The sequence below is a fragment of the Ranitomeya imitator genome, chromosome 3 (assembly GCF_032444005.1).
Source record: "Ranitomeya imitator isolate aRanImi1 chromosome 3, aRanImi1.pri, whole genome shotgun sequence".
Taxonomy (NCBI): Eukaryota; Metazoa; Chordata; class Amphibia; order Anura; family Dendrobatidae; genus Ranitomeya; species Ranitomeya imitator.
The window spans coordinates 41,222,275-41,247,658 of NC_091284.1; the positions used below are offsets into that span (position 1 = coordinate 41,222,275).

Genomic DNA, 25,384 nt, shown 5'->3' on the forward strand with positions numbered 1-25,384 from the left:
GTTTTTCTTGTACGTGAGGAAATCAGACGTCTGAAAGAGGCCTGAGTGTTGCCGCAGGACACCCAGAGGAGGAGACAGGTGCTGACTCTTTCACTGCCATCATCTGTACTCCAAATGAGTAATTTCTCCAAACAGACTGGGGAAAAAGTAAAGGTTTGGGAGATACTTCCATGCAATACTAATAAAGTGACGTACAAAGTTTCATAACTTTCTAAATGAGAATGCTTGGTCTGGGGGAAAATGTGTGTAAATGGGTTAGTAACTGGCTTAGTGATAGAAAGCAGAGGGTGGTTATAAATGGTATAGTCTCTAACTGGGTCGCTGTGACCAGTGGGGTACCGCAGGGGTCAGTATTGGGACCTGTTCTCTTCAACATATTCATTAATGATCTGGTAGAAGGTTTACACAGTAAAATATCGATATTTGCAGATGATACAAAACTATGTAAAGCAGTTAATACAAGAGAAGATAGTATTCTGCTACAGATGGATCTGGATAAGTTGGAAACTTGGGCTGAAAGGTGGCAGATGAGGTTTAACAATGATAAATGTAAGGTAATACACATGGGAAGAAGGAATCAATATCACCATTACACACTGAACGGGAAACCACTGGGTAAATCTGACAGGGAGAAGGACTTGGGGATCCTAGTTAATGATAAACTTACCTGGAGCAGCCAGTGCCAGGCAGCAGCTGCCAAGGCAAACAGGATCATGGGGTGCATTAAAAGAGGTCTGGATACACATGATGAGAGCATTATACTGCCTCTGTACAAATCCCTAGTTAGACCGCACATGGAGTACTGTGTCCAGTTTTGGGCACCGGTGCTCAGGAAGGATATTATGGAACTAGAGAGAGTACAAAGGAGGGCAACAAAATTAATAAAGGGGATGGGAGAACTACAATACCCAGATAGATTAGCGAAATTAGGAATATTTAGTCTAGAAAAAAGACGACTGAGGGGCGATCTAATAACCATGTATAAGTATATAAGGGGACAATACAAATATCTCGCTGAGGATCTGTTTATACCAAGGAAGGTGACGGTCACAAGGGGGCATTCTCTGCGCCTGGAAGAGAGAAAGTTTTTCCACCAACATAGAAGAGGATTCTTTACTGTTAGGGCAGTGAGAATCTGGAATTGCTTGCCTGAGGAGGTGGTGATGGCGAACTCAGTCGAGGGGTTCAAGAGAGGCCTGGATGTCTTCCTGGAGCAGAACAATATTGTATCATACAATTAGGTTCTGTAGAAGGACGTAGATCTGGGGATTTATTATGATGGAATATAGGCTGAACTGGATGGACAAATGTCTTTTTTCGGCCTGACTAACTATGTTACTATGTTATTATGTTAAGCTGGGCCAAATTATATAAAAAAAGAAGAAAGTTTATCTATTGTTGAAACCCTAACCCCAGAGCCACGCACTTCTGGGTGCGGTTTACATAGATGCCGTCCTCCATCTGACCAGGAGCTCTGGGAAATCCAGGACAGTTGATATTGCACTTATGAAAGCTGTGCTGACTAATGAAAGTCCTTGATGAATGACGGCAAGCAGAGATCTTAGAATAATCTCTTAGTAATTAGAATATTACAAAATTGTGTAATTTCTCATTAGACAAAGATTGAGACCGGGTTTATTCCGGTTCTCCAGGGGGTTAGTTCTGGATCCCGGCTGTAATCCATCACATTTTTTTTTTACTAGAGTTTCTCTCCATTTTGATTATCTTGCATCATTTACAGTTTCCTGCCAATATAAAAGGGAACAATAAAATGGCAAATAATGAATATCTTGGGGGAAAAAAAGCTCTTTTATTACCCGGGCAATTCACCGGTGATAAGTGGGATGGGGCCGTTGAAATCTTTTCAGATTATTTTAATAACAAAATAGGATCAGACTAATCTTGGGCTTTATGTGTCAGGAATATCAACATTTCATTCATTCTTACGTTTCATCTACATTGTCCTAAATGTTATGGGTTTGTTTGGGTACAAAATAATAACGTATTTTGGCATCTACTGATGAAAGTTGGTAATGAATGAAATCCTTACACATATGTATATGTGGAGAACCATGGGTCACATTTATCACAAATAATGCCCAGTATACAGTGGCTTGCAAAAGTATTCACCCACTACGCTTTTTAGCATTTTTTTTCTACGTTACAACATGGGTTTAAATATTTTGTAATCTGATTTGTGCGTGATGCATCAGCACTAAATAGTCTAAGTTGTTGAAGTGAAGTGAGAAAATTATAAGCATAAATTAAATTTACGGGATCAAATCAGGGCCGGCGTCAGCCCCTGGCGCACCCGGGCAAGTGCTGGGGTCCTGAGCAGGTGGGGGTCCTACTCGCCGTCAGGGACACCGGTGCGCTATGGGGGTGTGATTCCTGTGCTAGTGCCGGCGCCCATGAGTGGGAACCACGCTTGCACAGGGCCCCAGTACTTGTGATACTTACCTCTCCCCGCTCCACCACTGCGGCATCTTCCACATCTTCTGACGGGATTTTCAGGTCAGTGGGCACGATGGCGTCACTAGCGTGCGCCCTCTGCATGAAGACTCACAGTGCAGAGAGCCAGAAGACAGCGACGCTGAGGAGTCCGGAGCAGAGCAGCAGCCAGCATGGAGAGGTATGTCTTTTTTTTTTTTAAATGTTTGGAGCAATGTATGGGGCCAATATGGAGCAGTATATGGGGCCAATTACATATGGAACATTATATGGGACCTATTCTGTATGTAGCAATATATGGGGCCAATCATATATTGTATGGAGCATTATATGAGGCTCATTATACTGTATGGAGCATTATATGAGGCTCATTATACTGTATGGAGCATTATATGGGACTCATTATTCTGTATGGAGCAATATATGGGGCTCATTATTTTGTATGAAGCGATATGTGATGCCCATTATACTGTAGGGAGGACTATACTGTCTGGTTTCTGAGCTATTGTAGAATTTGCAATAGATATTACTCATGTAATGTAAGAAGTAAGTGAAATCTTTGGCGTTGACTATACCTATATTTCTCTGCCGTATCTGTGCATCATGAATTGTGTTTGACAGGAGAAAAATAAGAGTTGTACTAGGTATGTAAAAAATATAACAAAGTTTATTGAATAGTTCAGTAATAAAATACACATATATAAGAAGAAAAGACATAAACTGATACGTGTGCAAAGATAACACTGAGGTAACCAAGACCCAGTACACTCCCTAGTCGATTACTGCCTAACAAGGTAATACATTGTAAGGTGCATGTGCAATGAAGTATGAAGGCATTGGAAAAAATGCCTGCCGCTAAAAGTAAAGACCCCCAGTATGTGCATCCCCACAACGGGGCATCCGTAATTACAGGGAGAGATGGCAGACACTTACCACAGACAAGGGTAGGTGGGTCCTGGGCTGGATGTGTAGCAAAAAGCCCCCCGACGCACGTTTCGCGTCCTAATCGACCGCTTTCTCAAGGGAAGTGCTTAAACGCTGATCAGTAGGACCTTTTAAGGTCAAAGGGTATATCACATGTTGCACACGGGCGAATCAGAGTGGCTGGGAAGCGGCGCATGCGCACCGCGCGCCGTTTGTTGTTTGCGCTTTTACCAGCTTCCTATGATGCTTCAAATGATTTCATCTGTGTAACAGCGTGGGAGACACTGGCGCAGTGGTTGTTATCAGCGATAAGGATACCGCTGATAAGACCGTCAGTCAGAACGCTGCAGGGTCATGCTGTCAGATGTCAGCGTGAACCCGCAGAGATACTGTCACCCGCAGAGGTGACCCATGGTAAAAAACTTGACCGCAGGTCAGCAGGCATGGGCTGATGAAAGACTACTCCTCCCACCAGGCTACGTCTGCTGTCACTGATAACAATGATGGCAGGAGCCGCTGATGGGAGAAGTAGTCTCTCGTCAGGCAGCTCTTGTGCTCATACTTAAAAAAAAAAATAAAAACCCACATTTAACATAATTACATACATATTCAAATAAAAATAAAAAACATTATACTCACCTTACACCAAATCTTGATGCCCTCGTCTCCTAGAAAAAATGTAAAATAAAAAAACAACATATACACACCTTAATGCCCAATCCCCAATGCCCATGTCTCCTAGAAAAAACAAAAACAAAAAAAAACACCATATACTCACCTGTCCGCCGTAGTCCAAGTAACCCTGAGTGTCCCACAGCCATCTCACGTGTAGAACAGTCACATCAGGAGATGTGACTGCTCTACCTGGCCGAAGACGGTACACTGTCAGGACGTAATCGCTCCCGCAGTGTATAGCACTGAGCTGCCATGAGAGAGTTCACCGGGGTTCATCAGCTGATCAGCTCCGGTGCTCTCCCTTATGACACCACCACTGTGTGAGAACTTTCTTACGCAGCGGTGGTGCTGTTAGGGAGAGCACCGGAGCTGATGAGCTGATGAACCCCGGTGAACTCTCTCATGGCAGCTCAGTGCTATACACTGCGGGAGCGATTACCTCCTATGTCAGTGTATAGCCGGCTGTCTTTGAGAGCAGTCACCACAGTGACTGCTCTCAAAGTGATCAGGATCGTCGCTTAGTAATGAGAGTGTCGGGCTGACACCTTTCATTACTAAGCCTAGGGCTTGGTGTCAATGACAGCTGCTGACACCAAGCCCTAATCACATTACCCTGATGATACTGCATCAGAATGAAAAAGGTGTTATTGAATTAAGAAATTTCATCACAAAACTCTTTTGTTAATATCTTTATTTAGCTCAAAAAAGCTTTCTTTGCTGTACAAAAACGCATGCAAAAAACGCACCAAATATCGCAGCAAAACGCGTGTTTTTGCCACAGCATTTTTACTGCCAAGAGATGAGCAAATGCTCAACGTGCGCACATAGCCTAAGAGCTTCAAGATGGAGTTTCTATCTCTAAGGACTTAGGGAAGCCCTGCGTTGAAGAGATCAGCATTCCCTAAGAGCTTCAAGATGATGTTTCTGATTACCGCATATACTCGTGTATAAGCCATTTTTTTGTGCTTTAAACGCCGGCCTCGGCTTATACATGAATCACGGTACTGAAAGCCGGTGGGGGAGGGGGAGTAGCGGGTGCCAGGAGACAGCGCACACATCATACTCACCTACCTGCACACCCTTGGTGCTGGCACTGCATCTCGTTCTGGCCGCCAGCGCCTGCCTGCAGCTCTTCCTGTGCTCAGCAGTCAAGTGGTACCACTCATTAAGGTGATAAATATGGATGAGTCCCCACTCCCATAGACGGAGCACATATTCATCACCTTAATGAGCGGTACCACATGACTGTTGAGCACAGAAAGAAATGCGGGCAGTCGCCGGCGGCTTTAATGAGATGCAGTGAGAGCACCCAGGGTGTGCAGGTAGGCGAGTATGATTTTTTTATTCAATAGGAAACATGCACACCCCTAGGGATAGGGAATAAAGAGGCATGCATAAAGGGATGGAACGGGGAAGGCATTCATACCAGGACAGGGAAGGGGAAGGCATGCATACAATGACAGAGACAGGGGAGGCATGCAGACAGGGGCAGGGACGGGAGGCATTCATACCAGGACAGGGAAGGGGAAGCCATGCATACAATGACAGGGACAGGGGAGGCATGCAGACAGGGACAGGGAGGCATTCATACCAGGACAGGGAAGGGGAAGCCATGCATACAATGACAGGGACAGGGGAGGCATGCAGACAGGGGCAGGGACAGGGAGGCATTCATACTAGGACAGGGAAGGGGAAGCCACGCATAGTAGGACAGGGATGAAGGGACAATGCAACTTCAACTGTATTTTTCTCTTTTGTCCACTGCCTGACACTAAACAAACAGGGAGGAGTGATGTCAGCGGGGACTGCCCACCAGGAGCGGACACAGACAGAAGAGGCTCCTGTGCAACAACAATATACGGGACTTTGACAGTCCAATCTCTCTTCATAATATACAATTTCAACTGCTTTGGAGTTAGTAGTGGCCTCCTTAGCTCGTGGATGCACCAAGTCTTTCCCTGCTGAACAACTTTTCAGCTATCATAATGTTAATGAGCATTGTTTGTTTTTTGGGAGTTTTTTCGGCAAATATATGAAGCTGTTCCCCCTAATGTCTAAAATTGAAGATATGTTATATATCCTTTTTTTATTTTCTCACTTTGAAAAAATATTAGTTGTTTGAAAAAAAAAAGTCTTCATTTCCTTTTAAAAAAAAAGAAAAGAATTAATAATAAATAAATATGATATATACATATATAAGCCATTCCCTGTGTTAAAATTGCATCACCAAGAAGAAAAAGTCGCAGAATTATGGAAGTCACAGGGTAGAGTTTTTACTGATCTGCAGAGGATGAAAAAATGGAAACTAGTTTTTGAAACCTCTTGATTTATTTAACCTGGCGTATGAGCGATGATAGCGATGCCTCGGCTGCTGTCAGTGAGGTTAGTAATGGTCGTCTGAGGCTCAATGCACTTGGGAAAATCATCAAGATAATTTTTTTATTATTATTGCTATTATTATTATTTTTTTGTCCAGTGTGGAAAGTTATGAAACTGTGCAAATCCATTTTTTAAGGGATTCGTCTTCATTACTGTTGAAAAAAAAAAAGCAATTGAATGTAAGTGATTTCTAAACCCCTGCTTTTCCTCAGTCAATTTGCCTGCTTTCAGCTGCATTGATATTAGATATACCTTGGGAGTACAGATGATGGCAGTGATGGGTCAGCAGCACCTGTGTCCTCTTATGAGGTTTCCTTCACATATCCGGTGTTTTCACACGAGTGATGTCTGTGATTTTTCAAGGACAGCACTCATACGTGTTACAGTCTATAGCACCATACACGTACCCGTGATTGCTCGCGGGCCAAGTCTACTCACGTCGACATGTCTGATTTTAGTTTGAGAGTAAGATCAAATTCGGAAATGAAAGTCAATGGATCAGTGAAAAATATCGGACCGTGCTAAAATGATATCCGAGTGATGCACAATTTTCAAGGACGGTCAGAAAGGCAAAAGTAAAGAAACTTTTATTTTTTATTTTTATCCATGTGTGAGAAAAGTTGATGAAGCTCAGACCACACTGTGATCGGTTTGTTTTTCTTGTACGTGAGGAAATCAGACGTCTGAAAGAGGCCTGAGTGTTGCCGCAGGACACCCAGAGGAGGAGACAGGTGCTGACTCTTTCACTGCCATCATCTGTACTCCAAATGAGTAATTTCTCCAAACAGACTGGGGAAAAAGTAAAGGTTTGGGAGATACTTCCATGCAATACTAATAAAGTGACGTACAAAGTTTCATAACTTTCTAAATGAGAATGCTTGGCCTGGGGGAAAATGTGTGTAAATGGGTTAGTAACTGGCTTAGTGATAGAAAGCAGAGGCTGGTTATAAATGGTATAGTCTCTAACTGGGTCGCTGTGACCAGTGGGGTACCGCAGGGGTCAGTATTGGGACCTGTTCTCTTCAACATATTCATTAATGATCTGGTGGAAGGTTTACACAGTAAAATATCGATATTTGCAGATGATACAAAACTATGTAAAGCAGTTAATACAAGAGAAGATAGTATTCTGCTACAGATGGATCTGGATAAGTTGGAAACTTGGGCTGAAAGGTGGCAGATGAGGTTTAACAATGATAAATGTAAGGTTATACACATGGGAAGACGGAATCAATATCACCATTACACACTGAACGGGAAACCACTGGGTAAATCTGACAGGGAGAAGGACTTGGGGATCCTAGTTAATGATAAACTTACCTGGAGCAGCCAGTGCCAGGCAGCAGCTGCCAAGGCAAACAGGATCATGGGGTGCATTAAAAGAGGTCTGGATACACACGATGAGAGCATTATACTGCCTCTGTACAAATCCCTAGTTAGACCGCACATGGAGTACTGTGTCCAGTTTTGGGCACCGGTGCTCAGGAAGGATATTATGGAACTAGAGAGAGTACAAAGGAGGGCAACAAAATTAATAAAGGGGATGGGAGAACTACAATACCCAGATAGATTAGCGAAATTAGGAATATTTAGTCTAGAAAAAAGACGACTGAGGGGCGATCTAATAACCATGTATAAGTATATAAGGGGACAATACAAATATCTCGCTGAGGATCTGTTTATACCAAGGAAGGTGACGGTCACAAGGGGGCATTCTCTGCGCCTGGAAGAGAGAAAGTTTTTCCACCAACATAGAAGAGGATTCTTTACTGTTAGGGCAGTGAGAATCTGGAATTGCTTGCCTGAGGAGGTGGTGATGGCGAACTCAGTCGAGGGGTTCAAGAGAGGCCTGGATGTCTTCCTGGAGCAGAACAATATTGTATCATACAATTAGGTTCTGTAGAAGGACGTAGATCTGGGGATTTATTATGATGGAATATAGGCTGAACTGGATGGACAAATGTCTTTTTTCGGCCTGACTAACTATGTTACTATGTTATTATGTTAAGCTGGGCCAAATTATATAAAAAAAGAAGAAAGTTTATCTATTGTTGAAACCCTAACCCCAGAGCCACGCACTTCTGGGTGCGGTTTACATAGATGCCGTCCTCCATCTGACCAGGAGCTCTGGGAAATCCAGGACAGTTGATATTGCACTTATGAAAGCTGTGCTGACTAATGAAAGTCCTTGATGAATGACGGCAAGCAGAGATCTTAGAATAATCTCTTAGTAATTAGAATATTACAAAATTGTGTAATTTCTCATTAGACAAAGATTGAGACCGGGTTTATTCCGGTTCTCCAGGGGGTTAGTTCTGGATCCCGGCTGTAATCCATCACATTTTTTTTTTACTAGAGTTTCTCTCCATTTTGATTATCTTGCATCATTTACAGTTTCCTGCCAATATAAAAGGGAACAATAAAATGGCAAATAATGAATATCTTGGGGGAAAAAAAGCTCTTTTATTACCCGGGCAATTCACCGGTGATAAGTGGGATGGGGCCGTTGAAATCTTTTCAGATTATTTTAATAACAAAATAGGATCAGACTAATCTTGGGCTTTATGTGTCAGGAATATCAACATTTCATTCATTCTTACGTTTCATCTACATTGTCCTAAATGTTATGGGTTTGTTTGGGTACAAAATAATAACGTATTTTGGCATCTACTGATGAAAGTTGGTAATGAATGAAATCCTTACACATATGTATATGTGGAGAACCATGGGTCACATTTATCACAAATAATGCCCAGTATACAGTGGCTTGCAAAAGTATTCACCCACTACGCTTTTTAGCATTTTTTTTCTACGTTACAACATGGGTTTAAATATTTTGTAATCTGATTTGTGCGTGATGCATCAGCACTAAATAGTCTAAGTTGTTGAAGTGAAGTGAGAAAATTATAAGCATAAATTAAATTTACGGGATCAAATCAGGGCCGGCGTCAGCCCCTGGCGCACCCGGGCAAGTGCTGGGGTCCTGAGCAGGTGGGGGTCCTACTCGCCGTCAGGGACACCGGTGCGCTATGGGGGTGTGATTCCTGTGCTAGTGCCGGCGCCCATGAGTGGGAACCACGCTTGCACAGGGCCCCAGTACTTGTGATACTTACCTCTCCCCGCTCCACCACTGCGGCATCTTCCACATCTTCTGACGGGATTTTCAGGTCAGTGGGCACGATGGCGTCACTAGCGTGCGCCCTCTGCATGAAGACTCACAGTGCAGAGAGCCAGAAGACAGCGACGCTGAGGAGTCCGGAGCAGAGCAGCAGCCAGCATGGAGAGGTATGTCTTTTTTTTTTTTAAATGTTTGGAGCAATGTATGGGGCCAATATGGAGCAGTATATGGGGCCAATTACATATGGAACATTATATGGGACCTATTCTGTATGTAGCAATATATGGGGCCAATCATATATTGTATGGAGCATTATATGAGGCTCATTATACTGTATGGAGCATTATATGAGGCTCATTATACTGTATGGAGCATTATATGGGACTCATTATTCTGTATGGAGCAATATATGGGGCTCATTATTTTGTATGAAGCGATATGTGATGCCCATTATACTGTAGGGAGGACTATACTGTCTGGTTTCTGAGCTATTGTAGAATTTGCAATAGATATTACTCATGTAATGTAAGAAGTAAGTGAAATCTTCGGCGTTGACTATACCTATATTTCTCTGCCGTATCTGTGCATCATGAATTGTGTTTGACAGGAGAAAAATAAGAGTTGTACTAGGTATGTAAAAAATATAACAAAGTTTATTGAATAGTTCAGTAATAAAATACACATATATAAGAAGAAAAGACATAAACTGATACGTGTGCAAAGATAACACTGAGGTAACTAAGACCCAGTACACTCCCTAGTCGATTACTGCCTAACAAGGTAATACATTGTAAGGTGCATGTGCAATGAAGTATGAAGGCATTGGAAAAAATGCCTGCCGCTAAAAGTAAAGACCCCCAGTATGTGCATCCCCACAACGGGGCATCCGTAATTACAGGGAGAGATGGCAGACACTTACCACAGACAAGGGTAGGTGGGTCCTGGGCTGGATGTGTAGCAAAAAGCCCCCCGACGCGCGTTTCGCGTCCTAATCGACCGCTTTCTCAAGGGAAGTGCTTAAACGCTGATCAGTAGGACCTTTTAAGGTCAAAGGGTATATCACATGTTGCACACGGGCGAATCAGAGTGGCTGGGAAGCGGCGCATGCGCACCGCGCGCCGCAGGTCCCGGAAGTGCAACGGAGCGTCACGCATTACTGCGCACGCGCGGGGAGTACACAGAGTCCCCGGGCATACGAGCAAGGCAAAAGGACGTACCGCCGCAAACCAGGAATCCCGGGCCACGGCGCGCATGCGCACAACCACTGTATCACCAATGTATGGGTAAAAAAACAAATATATTGCAGCCATCATTTAAGGCATATAAATAATTAGTAGTACATCATTCCCCATGATGGTATAACAGGCATTCACAGAGGCACAGGTAATACACATGCAAGAATAACGATCTTTTGTTTACAATATTGCTGGATTCTACGTGGTTCACTCTCCACTATTTCAAATAGAGCGTCCTCTGTGATATCCTCCACGGTGAAGATATCAGTGGTGTAAAATGCATAAAGTAATGTCCCAGGTCCAACTTTAAGATAAGCCCGTACACACAAGATCCCACTGAAAAGTATGAATATTATAATTAGTGAACAAAAAAACATAATCAACAATTAAAAAGCAAAAATTAAAAACACAACCTATATACATAACTGTGGGCAGCGAGTAGGAATGGGTAACAAAGTGTACACAAATAAATGGCCATCAAGGTCCCAAGAATGAGGAAAAGGACAAGGATTCATTCAGACCATTAGGGGTCGTAGTATCCAGTGTGGTAATCCACTTCGCTTCAACCTGCGCCAAAATTTTCTTATAATCTCCTCCTCTTATGCCCAGATGGATTACATCTATCCCCCTCACTTTGAATGATGATGGATCACTATTGTGGTATTGTCTAAAGTGACGGGGGGCGGTTTTGAGGAGGGTAAAGTCGGTCGCTGTCCTGGCCGCGCAAATGTCCCGCACATGCTCACGAACCCTAACTCTGAGCTCCCCAGACGTTAATCCTACGTAGATTTTTGAACACCCGCAGGTAGCGTAGTAGATAACGTTTGTACTGCTACAAGAAATCCTGTGTCTGATTTCAAAAGTTTTTTTACCGTCGGAGCTACAGAAGGTGGAGCAGCGCAGGACATTTGCGCAGGCAAGACAGCGACCGCATGGTATACATCCTGGAGTTGGACCTTTAGAACCGAATGGAAGCCTCGGGGTAGGTACGTAATGACTGCTAACTAAGAGGTCCTTCAAATTTTTGGACCTCCTTGCAGTCATGAGGGGGTAGTCACCCAAAGATGCCCCCAGGGAGGGCTCAGCGCTCAAGATTGACCAATGTTTAAAAAGGATCTGCCGCATGTCCTCCCATTCATGATTGAATGTTGAAATGAACCTAATTGGTCCATTGCTAATAGAACGTGTACGAGCTCTGGTACCCTTGAGGAGATCGCCGCGTGGAGTAGCCCGTGCTCTGCGGTATCCCTGTTTAATACACCGATTTGAATAGCCCCGTGCAGTAAATCTAGATTTGAGATCAGACGCCTGTGCCTCAAATTTCGCATCCGACGAACAGATCCGCCTCATCCTTAGGAACTGTCCGACCGGGACGGCCCTAATGGTAGAAGAAATGTGAGCTGAAGAGGCGTGAATCAAGGAATTCACAGATGTAGGCTTACGGTATACATCCGTTTGGATGGATCTTTTTTCATCCACCTCAAAGCTGACATCTAAGAAATTAACTTTCTTGATGTCATGAGTATAAGTCAAAAAGATATTCAAAGAATTCCGATTCAGCGTCTCCATAAAATCCCCGAGCTGCTGCACCGTCCCATCCCACAAAAAGAAAATGTCGTCTATGTATCTGTGCCAGCACAGCACATGGGAGGCGGCCTGCGGGCCCTCGTCGCCAAAGATAGATCTCTCCCAGGCCCCCAGGAAGAGATTGGCGTACGAGGGCGCACAGGCCGCGCCCATGGCTGTGCCGCGCCTCTGTAGGTAAAATTGATCTTCGTAGACGAAGAAGTTGTGGGTAAGGACGTAGTGCAGCAGCTCAAGGATAAAAGTCACATAAAGGACCGTCACAGTCGGAGGCCCCCAGGAAGAGGCAGACCGCGTCGATGCCATGTTGGTGATCAATGCAGGTGTACAGGCTCTCCACGTCGGCGGTCACCATCAGGGTATCATGATCCACAAAAATGCCGTCGACCCTAGTCAGGGCGTCCGTTGTGTCTCGTACGTAGGATGGTAATGATTCTACGAGGGGTTTGAGGTAAAAGTCAATAAATTGGCATATGGGGTTACATAGTCCTCCAATCCCTGACACAATGGGACGCCCCGGAGGGTCGAGGGCATTTTTGTGGATTTTAGGAAGGAGATAAAAAGTTGCGACTTTAGGATATTTGACAGTCAAACCTTCCAAAACCTGTTTAGTAATGACATTATTGTCCAGAGCTCGAACTAAAATGCCCTGGAGACCGAGAGAGAAAGAAACCAGAGGGTTATAGGACAATCTAGAGTAGGTGTTGGGGTCCCTCAGTTGTCTGAGGGCCTCACGCTCATATTTAACCTGAGGCCAGATCACAATATTCCCCCCCTTGTCTGCTGGTTTAAAGATAACGTCAGGCAAAGATTGTAATTCAGATAAAGCCAGACGCTCCTTATTCGTCAGGTTGTCATAACGTCTCCTTGTGGAGAGTTTTTTGAAGTCTTCACTAACACACCTAGTGAAAACCTCAATAGCTGGACTCAGAGACAAGGGGGGGAACCTTGTAGATCTGGGCAAAGAGGAAGGAGGAAATCTATCAATGTGTGAACCAACCTGCTCGTCCAGAAGATCCTCCAAATTCTGGAGAGTCTCCCTCTCGCTCATGGGTTCACATAAATACTTTTTTTGGTGTAATTTCTTCAGCAATAATTTTCGGGAGAACAGGTGCAGATCCTTTATAGCTGTAAACAAATGAAACGCGTTAGTGGGAGAAAATGAAAGACCTTTAGATAAGAGTTTTAACTGAACATCTGTAAGTTGGTAAGAGGATAAATTAACTACCTGTAGCCCTCCCTGGGGGTCGGGCGGTACCCCACTATTTTTGGATTTAGCAGTCTGCCTCGTAGTCAGTACATACACTTTACCTTTTCTGAAAGGAAACAGAGGCTGCAACACCATTAACAAGAGGCTCCACTAACCAAATACCATGATGACCAAGGAGATCTCCAAACAACACCATGAAGACCAAGGATATATCCAAACAACACCATGAAGACCAAGGAGATCTCCAAACAACACCATGAAGATAAAGGATATCTTCAAACAACACCATGAAGTCCAAGGAGATCTCCAAACAACACCATGAAGACCAAGGAGATCTCCAAACAACATCATGAAGACCAAGGAGATCTCCAAACAACAACATGAAGATAAAGGAGATCTCCAAACAACACCATGAAGTCCAAGGAGGTCTCCAAACAACACCATGAAGATAAAGGATATCTTCAAACAATACCATGAAGTCCAAGGAGATCTCTAAACAAGTCAGGGACAAAGTTGTTGAGAAGAACAAGTCAGGGTTGGGTTTTAAAAAAAACATCCCAATCTCTGATGATCCCCCAGACACCATCAAATCTATTATCATCAAATGGAAAGAACATGGTACCACAACAAACCTGTAAATAGAGGGCCGCCCACCAAAACTCTCAGTTCTGACAAGGAGGGCATTAATCAGAGATGCAGCACAGAGACTAAAGGTAACTTTGAAGCAGAGACTGGAGTATCTGTCCATACAACCAAAATAAGCCATACACTCCATATAGGTGGCCATAATGGAAGAGAAAACAATCCCACTCGTTTTGAGTTTGCCAAAAGACATTGTGGAGATAGGTGTTGTGGTCAGATGAGACAAAAATTTAATTTTTTCGCCACCAAGGTAAATACTATAGCTGGAGCCACACCTACAAAGCCCCAAGAACACCATCCTCACATTGAAACATGGTGGTGGCAGCATCATGATGTGGGGATGTTTTCCAGCAGCGGGACAGGGAAAATGGTCTAAGTTGAGGGGAAGATGGATGGTGCGAAAAACAGTGATAATCTTGAGCAAAACCTGTTTCAGTCTTTCAGTGATTTGATACTAGGACTGAGGTTCACCTTCCAACAAGAGAATGACCCAAAGCAACACTCAAGTGGTTTAAGGGAAACATAAAACATGATTTGGAGTAGCTTAGTGAAAGCTCAGACCTTATTCCAATTGAGATTTTGTGGTCAGACTTGAAGGAGCTGGAGCAGTTTTGTCTTGAGGAATGGGCAAAAATTCCAAAGGCAAAATGTGAAAAACTCATAGTGACTTATCCAAAGTGACTTGTGGCTGTTATTGCCACAAAATGAGGCTCTACAAAGTACTGACTTTAGGGGGGTGAATAGTTATGCACACTGAAGTTTTCAGTTATTTTGTCCTATTTGTTGTTTGCTTCACAATAATAAGAAAACCAAATGTTCACAGTTGTAGGCATGTCTTTTACATGAACTGATGCAAACCCTCAAAAAACCTTGTGTAATTTTGAGATAGCAAAGCACAAAAAAATGACAAGGTGGTGAATACTTTCGCAAACCAATTCTGAACTGAAAAAAATCAAGCAGAATAGAATTTGCACCAACACGGAACAGATAAGCGATAGTTGCACGCAAATAACGGGCACACAAATGAGAAGCATCGTTCTGTAGATATAACCCTTTTCTCCCGCTGTTCCACCAACACCAATTCTGCATTGATCACATCACATACATCATTCAAGCAACCTCTGCAGCCAATCACATCCCATACATGCAAGTGTCACCACTAAAGCCTGTGATTGGCTGCAGTAGTCACTTGAATGATGTATATGATGTCGCTAACTGCAGGTTCCACCAGAAGGACAAACATTTAACTTTTTTTATTTTATGATGTTTCTTGCTTTTAGGCTACTTTCTTAAAGGAGTGGTCCACTACTCAGACAACCTCCTTCTTAAATTCTACATTCCCCAATGTAAAATAAAAATACTCTATGCTCACTCCCGATACAGACACCGTTAATGCGATGTGGTCATCGGTTCTCCCGAGGCTCCAGTGACATTGTTAACCCATGTGAGCGCTGCAGCCAATCAACAGGCATTATTTGGCTGCTGTGCTCTCACTTCCTTTTGATGAACCTCAGACATCCGGGGAAGGTGTGAGCACCGCATGTCGTTAGTGACTGCTGACTGACTTCAGAGCTAACGTGGCGTAACAAGGTCATATGAGACCCTGGACATCCGGTGCTAACCGCGGGAGTAGTGGACAACCTCTTTAAAATCCCAGGGAACCCCCATAAAGGAGTATTTTTAAGCTCGAAACTTATCCCCTATCCGTTAGTCTGATCCTGAGAACCGGTGAACCATGTGAATGGATCTAAGGTAGATCATGTGCACCTCCACTCCTTTCATTGTAATGGGAGTTCTGAAGACCATGCTTGGCTATCTCCGTCAGTCATGTTAAGAATTACAGAAGTGCAGCCATTTTCTGACAGCCACAAGAAATTGAGAGAACTGATAGCATCAGTCTCAGAGACCAATTTTGTGTTCATATCTCGTCAACTTTCTAGAGTTTTCTCCTTTCTCCCCTTTTAGATTTTATTTTCTTGTGCCCTCAAAACAATGCCAACTACAAAAACAGGTCACTGAGCCCCAGCCAACATATATACAGTAAATTGCAAAGTAAATGCGGCACATTGGGTTCTGCAGAAGAAAATGGGTTCAGTTACTTAGGAACATGACTAGCAGGAAATGATAGAACTCAGACTTCATGCCAATATTCTTAGTACAGGTTGTATCGTATGTCATGGGTAGTTGTTCGTGGAGTTTCATGGATAAGTTTCCCGCAAACTTTTCATCTTTTCAGTAGTTTAGTATTGACCATACTTTTCAGATCTCCCAGATAACCCCGAAGGCTCCCAAGAAATGCAGAGACCTCCCAAACTCACGGAAGATGACAAGTCTCATAGAAGCCACCCAGGAAGCATCGCTGGACCATCAGACTTATCCTTGGCATCCAGATGCCTATTGAAGTGACAGGAACTGGGTGCAACCTGCAAAAAGTGGCACTTTTATATTTAAGAAACCCTCCCGATTCTCCAGGAGAACATTTTCAAAAAAGTTGAACCAAACTTCTACTCTGTTAATCCCAGGACTCCCATGTGTGTTTAATCCATCAAGAGAGATGTAGCACCAATAGTTTAAGTTTTTTTTTATACCAATGACCTTTCCTTAGGATTAGTGATCAATATTAGATCAGTGAGGGTCCTACACTTGACACCCCCCACCAATGAGCTGTTAGCAGCTGGAAATAGACAATGTATATTGCTGAAAAGAAGCTGAGCTCCATACACCATGTAGTGGCCAGTAGCTGGTACTGCAACTCAGCTCGTATCAAAGTGAATTTTGGAGTGTTGAAGAAAATGAACGTACCCATGGGAAATTCACAGAAATATGGGGAGCACATGCAAACTTCATCCATATCTCCTGGACTATGGTGCTGCCTAGATGCACAGGGGTCAAACAGGGCAACTATGTATATATGCTGACCATGTAAACTGCACATTCACGGTTCGTCATCTCAGCCAGCTTTGCCATAGAATCGTAGAATGGTAGAGTTGGAAGGGACCTCAAGGGTCATCGTGTCCAACCCCCTGCTCAATGCAGGAGTCACTAAACCATCTCGGACAGATGTCTGTCCAGCCTCCATTGAAGGAGAACTCACCACCTCTCGTGGCCGCCTGTTCCACTCATTGATCACCCTCACTGCCAAAAAGTTTTTTTTAGGGACCATAGCAGCCACCCTGCACAGAATGATACCTCTCCATATAGGCAGAATAAAGCTTAGGTACAATACTTCCCAACATTTTAGTTTCTATTTTCACCAGTGATCCCATGAACCCATTGATATACCAAAAGTACCTTCTTTACAGTCATTGATCACTCTGAAAAGATCTGGCAGAGGGGAAGGGACTGGACATGTTTCTGTGACTGCGATGCTATAGTATACAAACAAAAGAGCCGCACTCTGAATCTGCTAAGATACCTGCCCTTTAACACTAGAAGTCCCAGAGAGGGGTCATTTAACATTTCTACCTTTGGAACCTTTGGAGCTCGAAATTTCTGGGACTTCTGGTGTTAAATGTGTAGGTCAAGGCAGGGCCGGTTTTAGACAAAGTGGGGCCCTGGGCAAAATGCTCACATATCGCACCATCAGATGTAAAAATTTATGTTGTATTTACAAGCGCTAAGTTCAGGCCGCTAAACGAGCGCGATTGACAATATCGAAGTCGTTTGGCGCTTGTTTCTCTGCCTCTTCACACGTTTAGTAATTGTCAGCATTTTGGACGCAGCACATGTCCGCTGCATCTAAAGCTGCCGGCTATTGAACGCAGGTGATTGGTGATTCCGCATGTGTTCATTGATCCGTGCGGACTCACCGCATCCAATACATCGTACGGGTGAAATTTATCCTACAGAGTCGGAGCGTCTCCGCAAGACAAATAGACACTATGCCCCCGGTAATTTGAGCACAGCAAAAAGGACGATGACGTAGTGACCCTGCGCTACAGTGCTTTCATGCAATCTGCCTTCCCTAACGGTGACTGTAAGCAGCAATGTCGTGAATTATATCACAGCGCTTCTATCTTGAGAGACGAAGTCTCGGAGCCAAGATTGAACTTTCCTTCCTCCCAGTGTTAATGATGATCGTTAGCGTAAATCCCACTCATCACTTCCACATCTCATAAATCCGCCCTGCCGAGACTGATCTTTTGCATGACATTACCTAATTTCCTCTCACCTATGTTTGCCCAATTTGTTCAACAATGTTTCACAAAGTTAATGCAAAACACAAGCAAAAAGCCGATCAGCCGCCGGCTCGACGTGGAAGCGCGAATACATTAGATTCCAGAAGTTGGCTCACTTGCATATACAATTTGCCTATTTAGTGAAATTACTCAACAAAATCTTCTCGTATTGCTCCGCGGAGGGGCTGCGAAATCATTCCAGACTGTCTGCGACAAACATTTACATGGGAAGTAATATCACAAGCTGCATTTATGGGTTCCCAATGATGGAAAAGGCACAGAAAGTTTAGGACGTATTTATGTGAGAGCAACAGGATGGAGGACATTATTACAGGATGGGGGCAGAAGCGGGGATATTATTACAGAAAAAGGGCATTATTGCAAGATGGGGACCAGGATGGTGGGTATTATTATAGGATGAGGGCCAGGAAGGAGAACATTATTACAGGATGAGGGCCAAGATGAAGGGCATTATTGTAGGATGAGGGACATTATTACACAATGGGGGGCAGAACTGGCAACGTGATTGCAGAACAAGGGCATTATTACAGAATGGGGACCATGATGTTGGACATTACTATAGGATGGGGGCTAGGATTACAAGACAGGGGCCACGATGGGGGAAATTATTTCAGAATGGGGGCCAGGATGGTGGATATTATTATAGGATGGGGGCCAGGATGGGCATCAGGATGGTGGACATTATTATAGGATGGGGGACAGGATGGGGGCAGGGATTAAAATGTGTTGCCAAAACAGAGGTCATTATTACAGAATGTGTTGTGGATTCTGTTTTTGGGCTCCCTCTGGTGGTTACAGATGGTACTGGGTGACTTGTGTTCTCTGCGGTCTCTGGTGTCCACCTGTTCTATCAGGATATGGGAGTTTCCTATTTAACCTGGCTTTCTTGTCATTTCCTCGCCGGCGATCAATGTAATCAGTGTGTCTTGTTACCTCTGCTTTCCGCTTCTGTGATCATCAGGACAAGCTAAGTTTTTGATTTTCCTGTTCCACGTTTTGCTTTATTTTTGTTTTAGTCCAGCTTGCAGTTATGTGATTCCTTGTTGCTGGTTGCTCTAGTGGGCTGATATTACTCCTCATGTTCCATGAGTTGGCACATGAGTTCAGGTAATTTCAGGATGGTTTTTTGTAGGGTTTTTCGCTGACCGCGCAGTTCACTTTTGTATCCTCTGCTATCTAGTTTTAGCGGGCCTCATTTTGCTGAATCTGTTTTCATTACTACATATGTGCTTTCCTCTCATTTCACCGTCATTACATGTGGGGGGCTGCTATTTCTGTGGGGTGTTTCTCTGGAGGCAAGAGAGGTCTTTGTTTCTTCTAATAGGGGAAGCTAGTCCTTCGGCTGGCGCGAGACATCTAGAATCATCGTAGGCACGTTCCCCGGCTACTGCTAGTGTTGTGAATTAGGTTCAGGATCGCGGTCAGCTCAGTTTCCATCACCCTAGAGCTTGTTCTGTTTTTTGTGTGCTTGTCCTTTTGTGATCCCCTGCCATTGGGATCATGACAGTATCGCCGGCCAAAAAGTGGTAATCGTATTGGCTGAAGTAGGAGCAAAAGTAGTCTGAGGAAGTTTTTTTTTCCTTCCCTCAGAGTTTGCTGCCTAGCCTTAATTGCAGCCTGGCTGCGTCTTACCTCCTCTTAATCCTTGAATGGCTCTGACCTCAGCTGTTTATCATGGACGTCCAGAGTTTGGCTTCCAGCCTGAATAATCTTGCTGCTAAGGTTCAAAATATACAAGATTTTGTTGTACATGCTCCTATGTCTGAACCTAGAATTCCTATCCCAGAGTTTTTTTCTGGAGATAGATCTAGTTTTCTGAATTTTAGGAACAATTGCAAGTTGTTTCTTTCTTTCAAATCTCGCTCCTCTGGAGACCCTGCTCAGCAAGTCAAAATTGTAATATCTTTCCTGCGGGGTGACCCTCAGAATTGGGCATTTGCATTGGCACCAGGGGATCCTGCGTTGCTCAATGTGGATGCGTTTTTTCTGGCATTGGGTTTGCTCTATGAGGAACCTAACCTAGAGATTCAGGCTGAAAAAGCTTTATTGGCTCTCTCTCAGGGGCAAGATGAAGCAGAAATATATTGTCAGAAATTTCGGAAATGGTCGGTGCTTACTCGGTGGAATGAGTGCGCTCTGGCTGCAAAATTCAGAGATGGCCTTTCTGAGGCCATTAAAGATGTTATGGTGGGGTTCCCGGCGCCTACAGGTCTGAATGAGTCTATGACTATGGCTATTCAGATTGATCGGCGTTTACGGGAGCGCAAACCTGTGCACCATTTGGCGGTGTCTTCTGAACAGGCACCTGAGACAATGCAATGTGATAGAATTCAGTCCAGAAGTGAACGGCAAAACTATAGGCGGAAAAATGGGTTGCGTTTTTATTGTGGTGATTCAGCTCATGTTATATCAGCATGCTCTAAACGCACAAAAAAGGTTGATAAGTCTGTTGCCATTAGTACTTTACAGTCTAAGTTCATTCTGTCTGTGACTTTGATTTGTTCATTATCAGCCATTTCCGTCGATGCCTATGTGGATTCAGGCGCTGCCCTGAGTCTTATGGATTGGTCATTTGTCAACCGCTGTGGGTTTAGTCTGGAGCCTCTGGAAGTCCCTATTCCTTTGAAAGGAATTGACTCTACACCTTAGGCTATGAATAAACCTCAGTACTGGACACACGTGACCATGCGTATGACTCCCGTTCATCAGGAGGTGATTCGCTTCCTGGTACTGTATAATTTACATGATGTCTTAGTGCTTGGTCTGCCATGGTTACAAACTCATAACCCAGTCTTGGACTGGAAAACGATGTCTGTGTTAAGCTGGGGATGTCAGGGGGTTCATGATGATGCACCTCCGATTTCTATCACTTCATCTACTCCTTCTGAGGTTCCTGTATTTTTGTCTGATTATCGGGATGTTTTTGAGGAGCCTAAGCTCAATTCGCTTCCTCCTCACAGGGATTGCGATTGTGCTATAGATTTGATTCCTGGCAGTAAATTTCCTAAAGGTCGTTTGTTCAATCTGTCAGTGCCAGAGCATACTGCTATGCGGGATTATGTTAAGGAGTCCTTGGAAAAGGGACATATCCGTCCATCTTCATCTCCTTTGGGAGCAGGTTATTTTTTTGCGGCCAAAAAAGATGGTTCCTTGAGGCCTTGTATAGATTACCGTCTTTTGAATAAGATTACGGTCAAATATCAGTATCCTTTGCCATTGTTGACTGATTTGTTCGCTCGCATTAAGGGGGCTAAATGGTTCACTAAGATTGATCTTCGGGGTGCGTATAATCTTGTGCGGATTAAGCAGGGTGATGAGTGGAAAACCGCATTTAATACGCCTGAGGGCCATTTTGAGTATTTGGTGATGCCTTTTGGACTTTCTAATGCTCCTTCTGTCTTCCAGTCCTTTATGCACGATATTTTCCGTGAATATCTGGATAAATTTATGATTGTGTATTTGGATGATGTTTTGGTTTTTTCTGATGACTGGGAGTCCCATGTTCAGCAGGTCAGGAAGGTGTTTCAGGTCCTGCGGGCCAATTCTTTGTTTGTAAAAGGTTCAAAGTGTCTCTTTGGAGTCCAGAAGATTTCTGTTTTGGGGTATATTTTTTCCCCTTCTACTATTGAGATGGATCCCGTCAAGGTTCAAGCTATTTGTGACTGGACGCAGCCTACATCTCTTAAGAGTCTACAGAAGTTCTTGGGCTTTGCTATTTTTTATCGTCGTTTCATAACTAATTTTTCTAGTGTTGTTAAGCCTTTGACGGATTTGACTAAGAAGGGTGCTGATGTTGCTGATTGGTCTCCTGCGGCTGTGGAGGCCTTTCAGGAACTTAAGCGCCGGTTTTCTTCTGCTCCTGTGTTGCGTCAGCCAGATGTTTCGCTTCCTTTTCAGGTTGAGGTTGATGCTTCTGAGATTGGAGCGGGGGCGGTTTTGTCACAGAGAAGCTCCGATTGCTCGGTGATGAAGCCATGTGCGTTCTTTTCTAGAAAGTTTTCGCCCACTGAGCGGAATTATGATGTTGGTAATCGGGAGCTTTTGGCCATGAAGTGGGCATTTGAGGAGTGGCGTCATTGGCTTGAGGGTGCTAGACATCGTGTGGTGGTCTTGACTGATCACAAAAATCTGATTTACCTTGAGTCTGCCAAGCGTCTGAATCCTAGACAGGCTCGTTGGTCACTGTTTTTCTCCCGTTTCGATTTTGTGGTTTCATACCTGCCAGGTTCAAAGAATGTGAAGGCGGATGCTCTTTCTAGGAGTTTTGTGCCTGATTCCCCTGGAAATTCTGAGCCCACTGGTATCCTTAGGGATGGGGTGATTTTGTCGGCTGTCTTCCCAGACTTGCGACGTGCTTTGCAGGAGTTTCAGGCGGATAAACCTGATCGTTGTCCGCCTGAAAGACTGTTTGTTCCGGATAATTGGACCAGTAGAGTCATCTCCGAGGTCCATTCTTCTGCGTTGGCGGGTCATCCTGGAATATTTGGTACTAGAGACTTGGTGGCCAGGTCTTTTTGGTGGCCTTCCTTGTCGAGGGATGTGCATTCTTTTGTGCAGTCTTGTGAAGTTTGCGCTCGGGCTAAGCCTTGCTGTTCTCGGGCCAGTGGATTGTTGTCACCTTTGCCTATCCCGAAGAGGCCTTGGACGCACATTTACATGGACTTTATTTCGGATCTCCCTGTCTCTCAAAAAATGTCCGTCATCTGGGTTGTGTGTGACCGCTTTTCTAAGATGGTTCATCTGGTCCCCTTGCCTAAGTTACCTTCCTCCTCTGAGTTGGTCCCTCTGTTTTTTCAGAACGTGGTTCGTTTGCATGGGATTCCGGAGAACATTGTTTCTGACAGGGGATCCCAGTTTGTGTCTAGATTTTGGCGGACGTTCTGTGCTAAGATGGGCATTGATTTGTCCTTTTCGTCTGCATTCCATCCTCAGACGAATGGCCAGACGGAACGAACTAATCAGACCTTGGAAACTTATTTAAGGTGTTTTGTTTCTGCTGATCAAGATGACTGGGTTACCTTTTTGCCGCTTGCCGAATTTGCCCTTAATAATCGGGCTAGTTCTGCTACCTTGGTTTCCCCTTTCTTTTGTAATTCGGGGTTTCATCCTCGTTTTTCCTCTGGTCAGGTGGAGCCTTCTGATTGTCCTGGAGTGGACACGGTGGTGGATAGGTTGCATCAGATTTGGAGTCATGTGGTGGACAATTTGAAGTCCCAGGAGAGGGCTCAGCAGTTTGCTAATCGCCGTCGCCGCGTGGGTCCTCGACTTCGTGTTGGGGACTTGGTGTGGTTGTCTTCTCGTTTTGTTCCTATGAAGGTCTCTTCTCCTAAGTTCAAGCCTCGGTTTATCGGTCCCTATAGGATCTTGGAAATTCTTAACCCTGTGTCGTTTCGTTTGGATCTCCCGGCATCGTTTGCTATTCATAATGTGTTCCATCGGTCGTTGTTGCGGAAGTATGAGGTACCTGTTGTTCCTTCGCTTGAGCCTCCTGCTCCGGTGCTGGTGGAGGGAGAATTGGAGTATGTTGTGGAGAAGATCTTGGATTCTCGTGTTTCCAGACGGAAACTTCAGTATTTGGTCAAGTGGAAGGGTTATGGTCAGGAGGATAATTCTTGGGTGGTTGCCTCTGATGTTCATGCTGCTGATTTGGTCCGTGTATTTCATAGGGCTCATCCTGGTCGCCCTGGTGGTTCTCGTGAGGGTTCGGTGACCCCTCCTCAAGGGGGGGGTACTGTTGTGGATTCTGTATTTGGGCTCCCTCTGGTGGTTACAGATGGTACTGGGTGACTTGTGTTCTCTGCGGTCTCTGGTGTCCACCTGTTCTATCAGGATATGGGAGTTTCCTATTTAACCTGGCTTTCTTGTCATTTCCTCGCCGGCGATCAATGTAATCAGTGTGTCTTGTTACCTCTGCTTTCCGCTTCTGTGATCATCAGGACAAGCTAAGTTTTTGATTTTCCTGTTCCACGTTTTGCTTTATTTTTGTTTTAGTCCAGCTTGCAGTTATGTGATTCCTTGTTGCTGGTTGCTCTAGTGGGCTGATATTACTCCTCATGTTCCATGAGTTGGCACATGAGTTCAGGTAATTTCAGGATGTTTTTTTGTAGGGTTTTTCGCTGACCGCGCAGTTCACTTTTGTATCCTCTGCTATCTAGTTTTAGCGGGCCTCATTTTGCTGAATCTGTTTTCATTACTACGTATGTGCTTTCCTCTCATTTCACCGTCATTACATGTGGGGGGCTGCTATTTCTGTGGGGTGTTTCTCTGGAGGCAAGAGAGGTCTTTGTTTCTTCTAATAGGGGAAGCTAGTCCTTCGGCTGGCGCGAGACGTCTAGAATCATCGTAGGCACGTTCCCCGGCTACTGCTAGTGTTGTGAATTAGGTTCAGGATCGCGGTCAGCTCAGTTTCCATCACCCTAGAGCTTGTTCTGTTTTTTGTGTGCTTGTCCTTTTGTGATCCCCTGCCATTGGGATCATGACAAGAATGGGGACCTGGATGTCAGGACAGAGGACATTATTACACAATGGAGCCTAGAATAGGGTACACTATTACAGGATGTGGGAAATTATTACAAGTTGGGGGCCAGGACAGATTACATTTTTACAAGATGGCGTACAGTCTTAATGGACATGGGAGATTATTATAGGATTGGGGCCAGCACAGAGGGCATTATTAAAGGATGAGGGACATTATTACAAATGGGGGCAGGACAGAAGATATTATTACAGGACGGGGGACATTATTGCATCATGGGGGACATTATTACAGGAAGATGTCCAGAATGGAGGCATTACTACATGATGGAGACCAGGATGGGGACATTATTACAGGATGGGGCAAATATAATTATCATTATATAGAAATAATTATTACAAGACAGTGGACATTATTACAGGTTTGGGGGACATTACCACTAATTTAAAAAAAAGTATGTTTGGTATTGACATATTGGGAACGACCTACACT

At 44.2% G+C, this 25,384-nt stretch overlaps 1 protein-coding gene across 1 annotated transcript in view; it reads right to left on the minus strand.

Moving 5' to 3' along the window:
* The window catches only part of LOC138671546 (putative per-hexamer repeat protein 5), a 30,839-nt gene extending 21,201 nt beyond the window's left edge, over positions 1-9,638 (minus strand). Inside the window, exon 1 of the mRNA XM_069759725.1 lies at positions 9,543-9,638. Within this exon, the coding sequence (XP_069615826.1) occupies positions 9,543-9,638 (96 nt within the window). The remainder of the gene's footprint in view (positions 1-9,542) is intronic.
* Between the last annotated feature and the right edge of the window lie 15,746 nt (positions 9,639-25,384).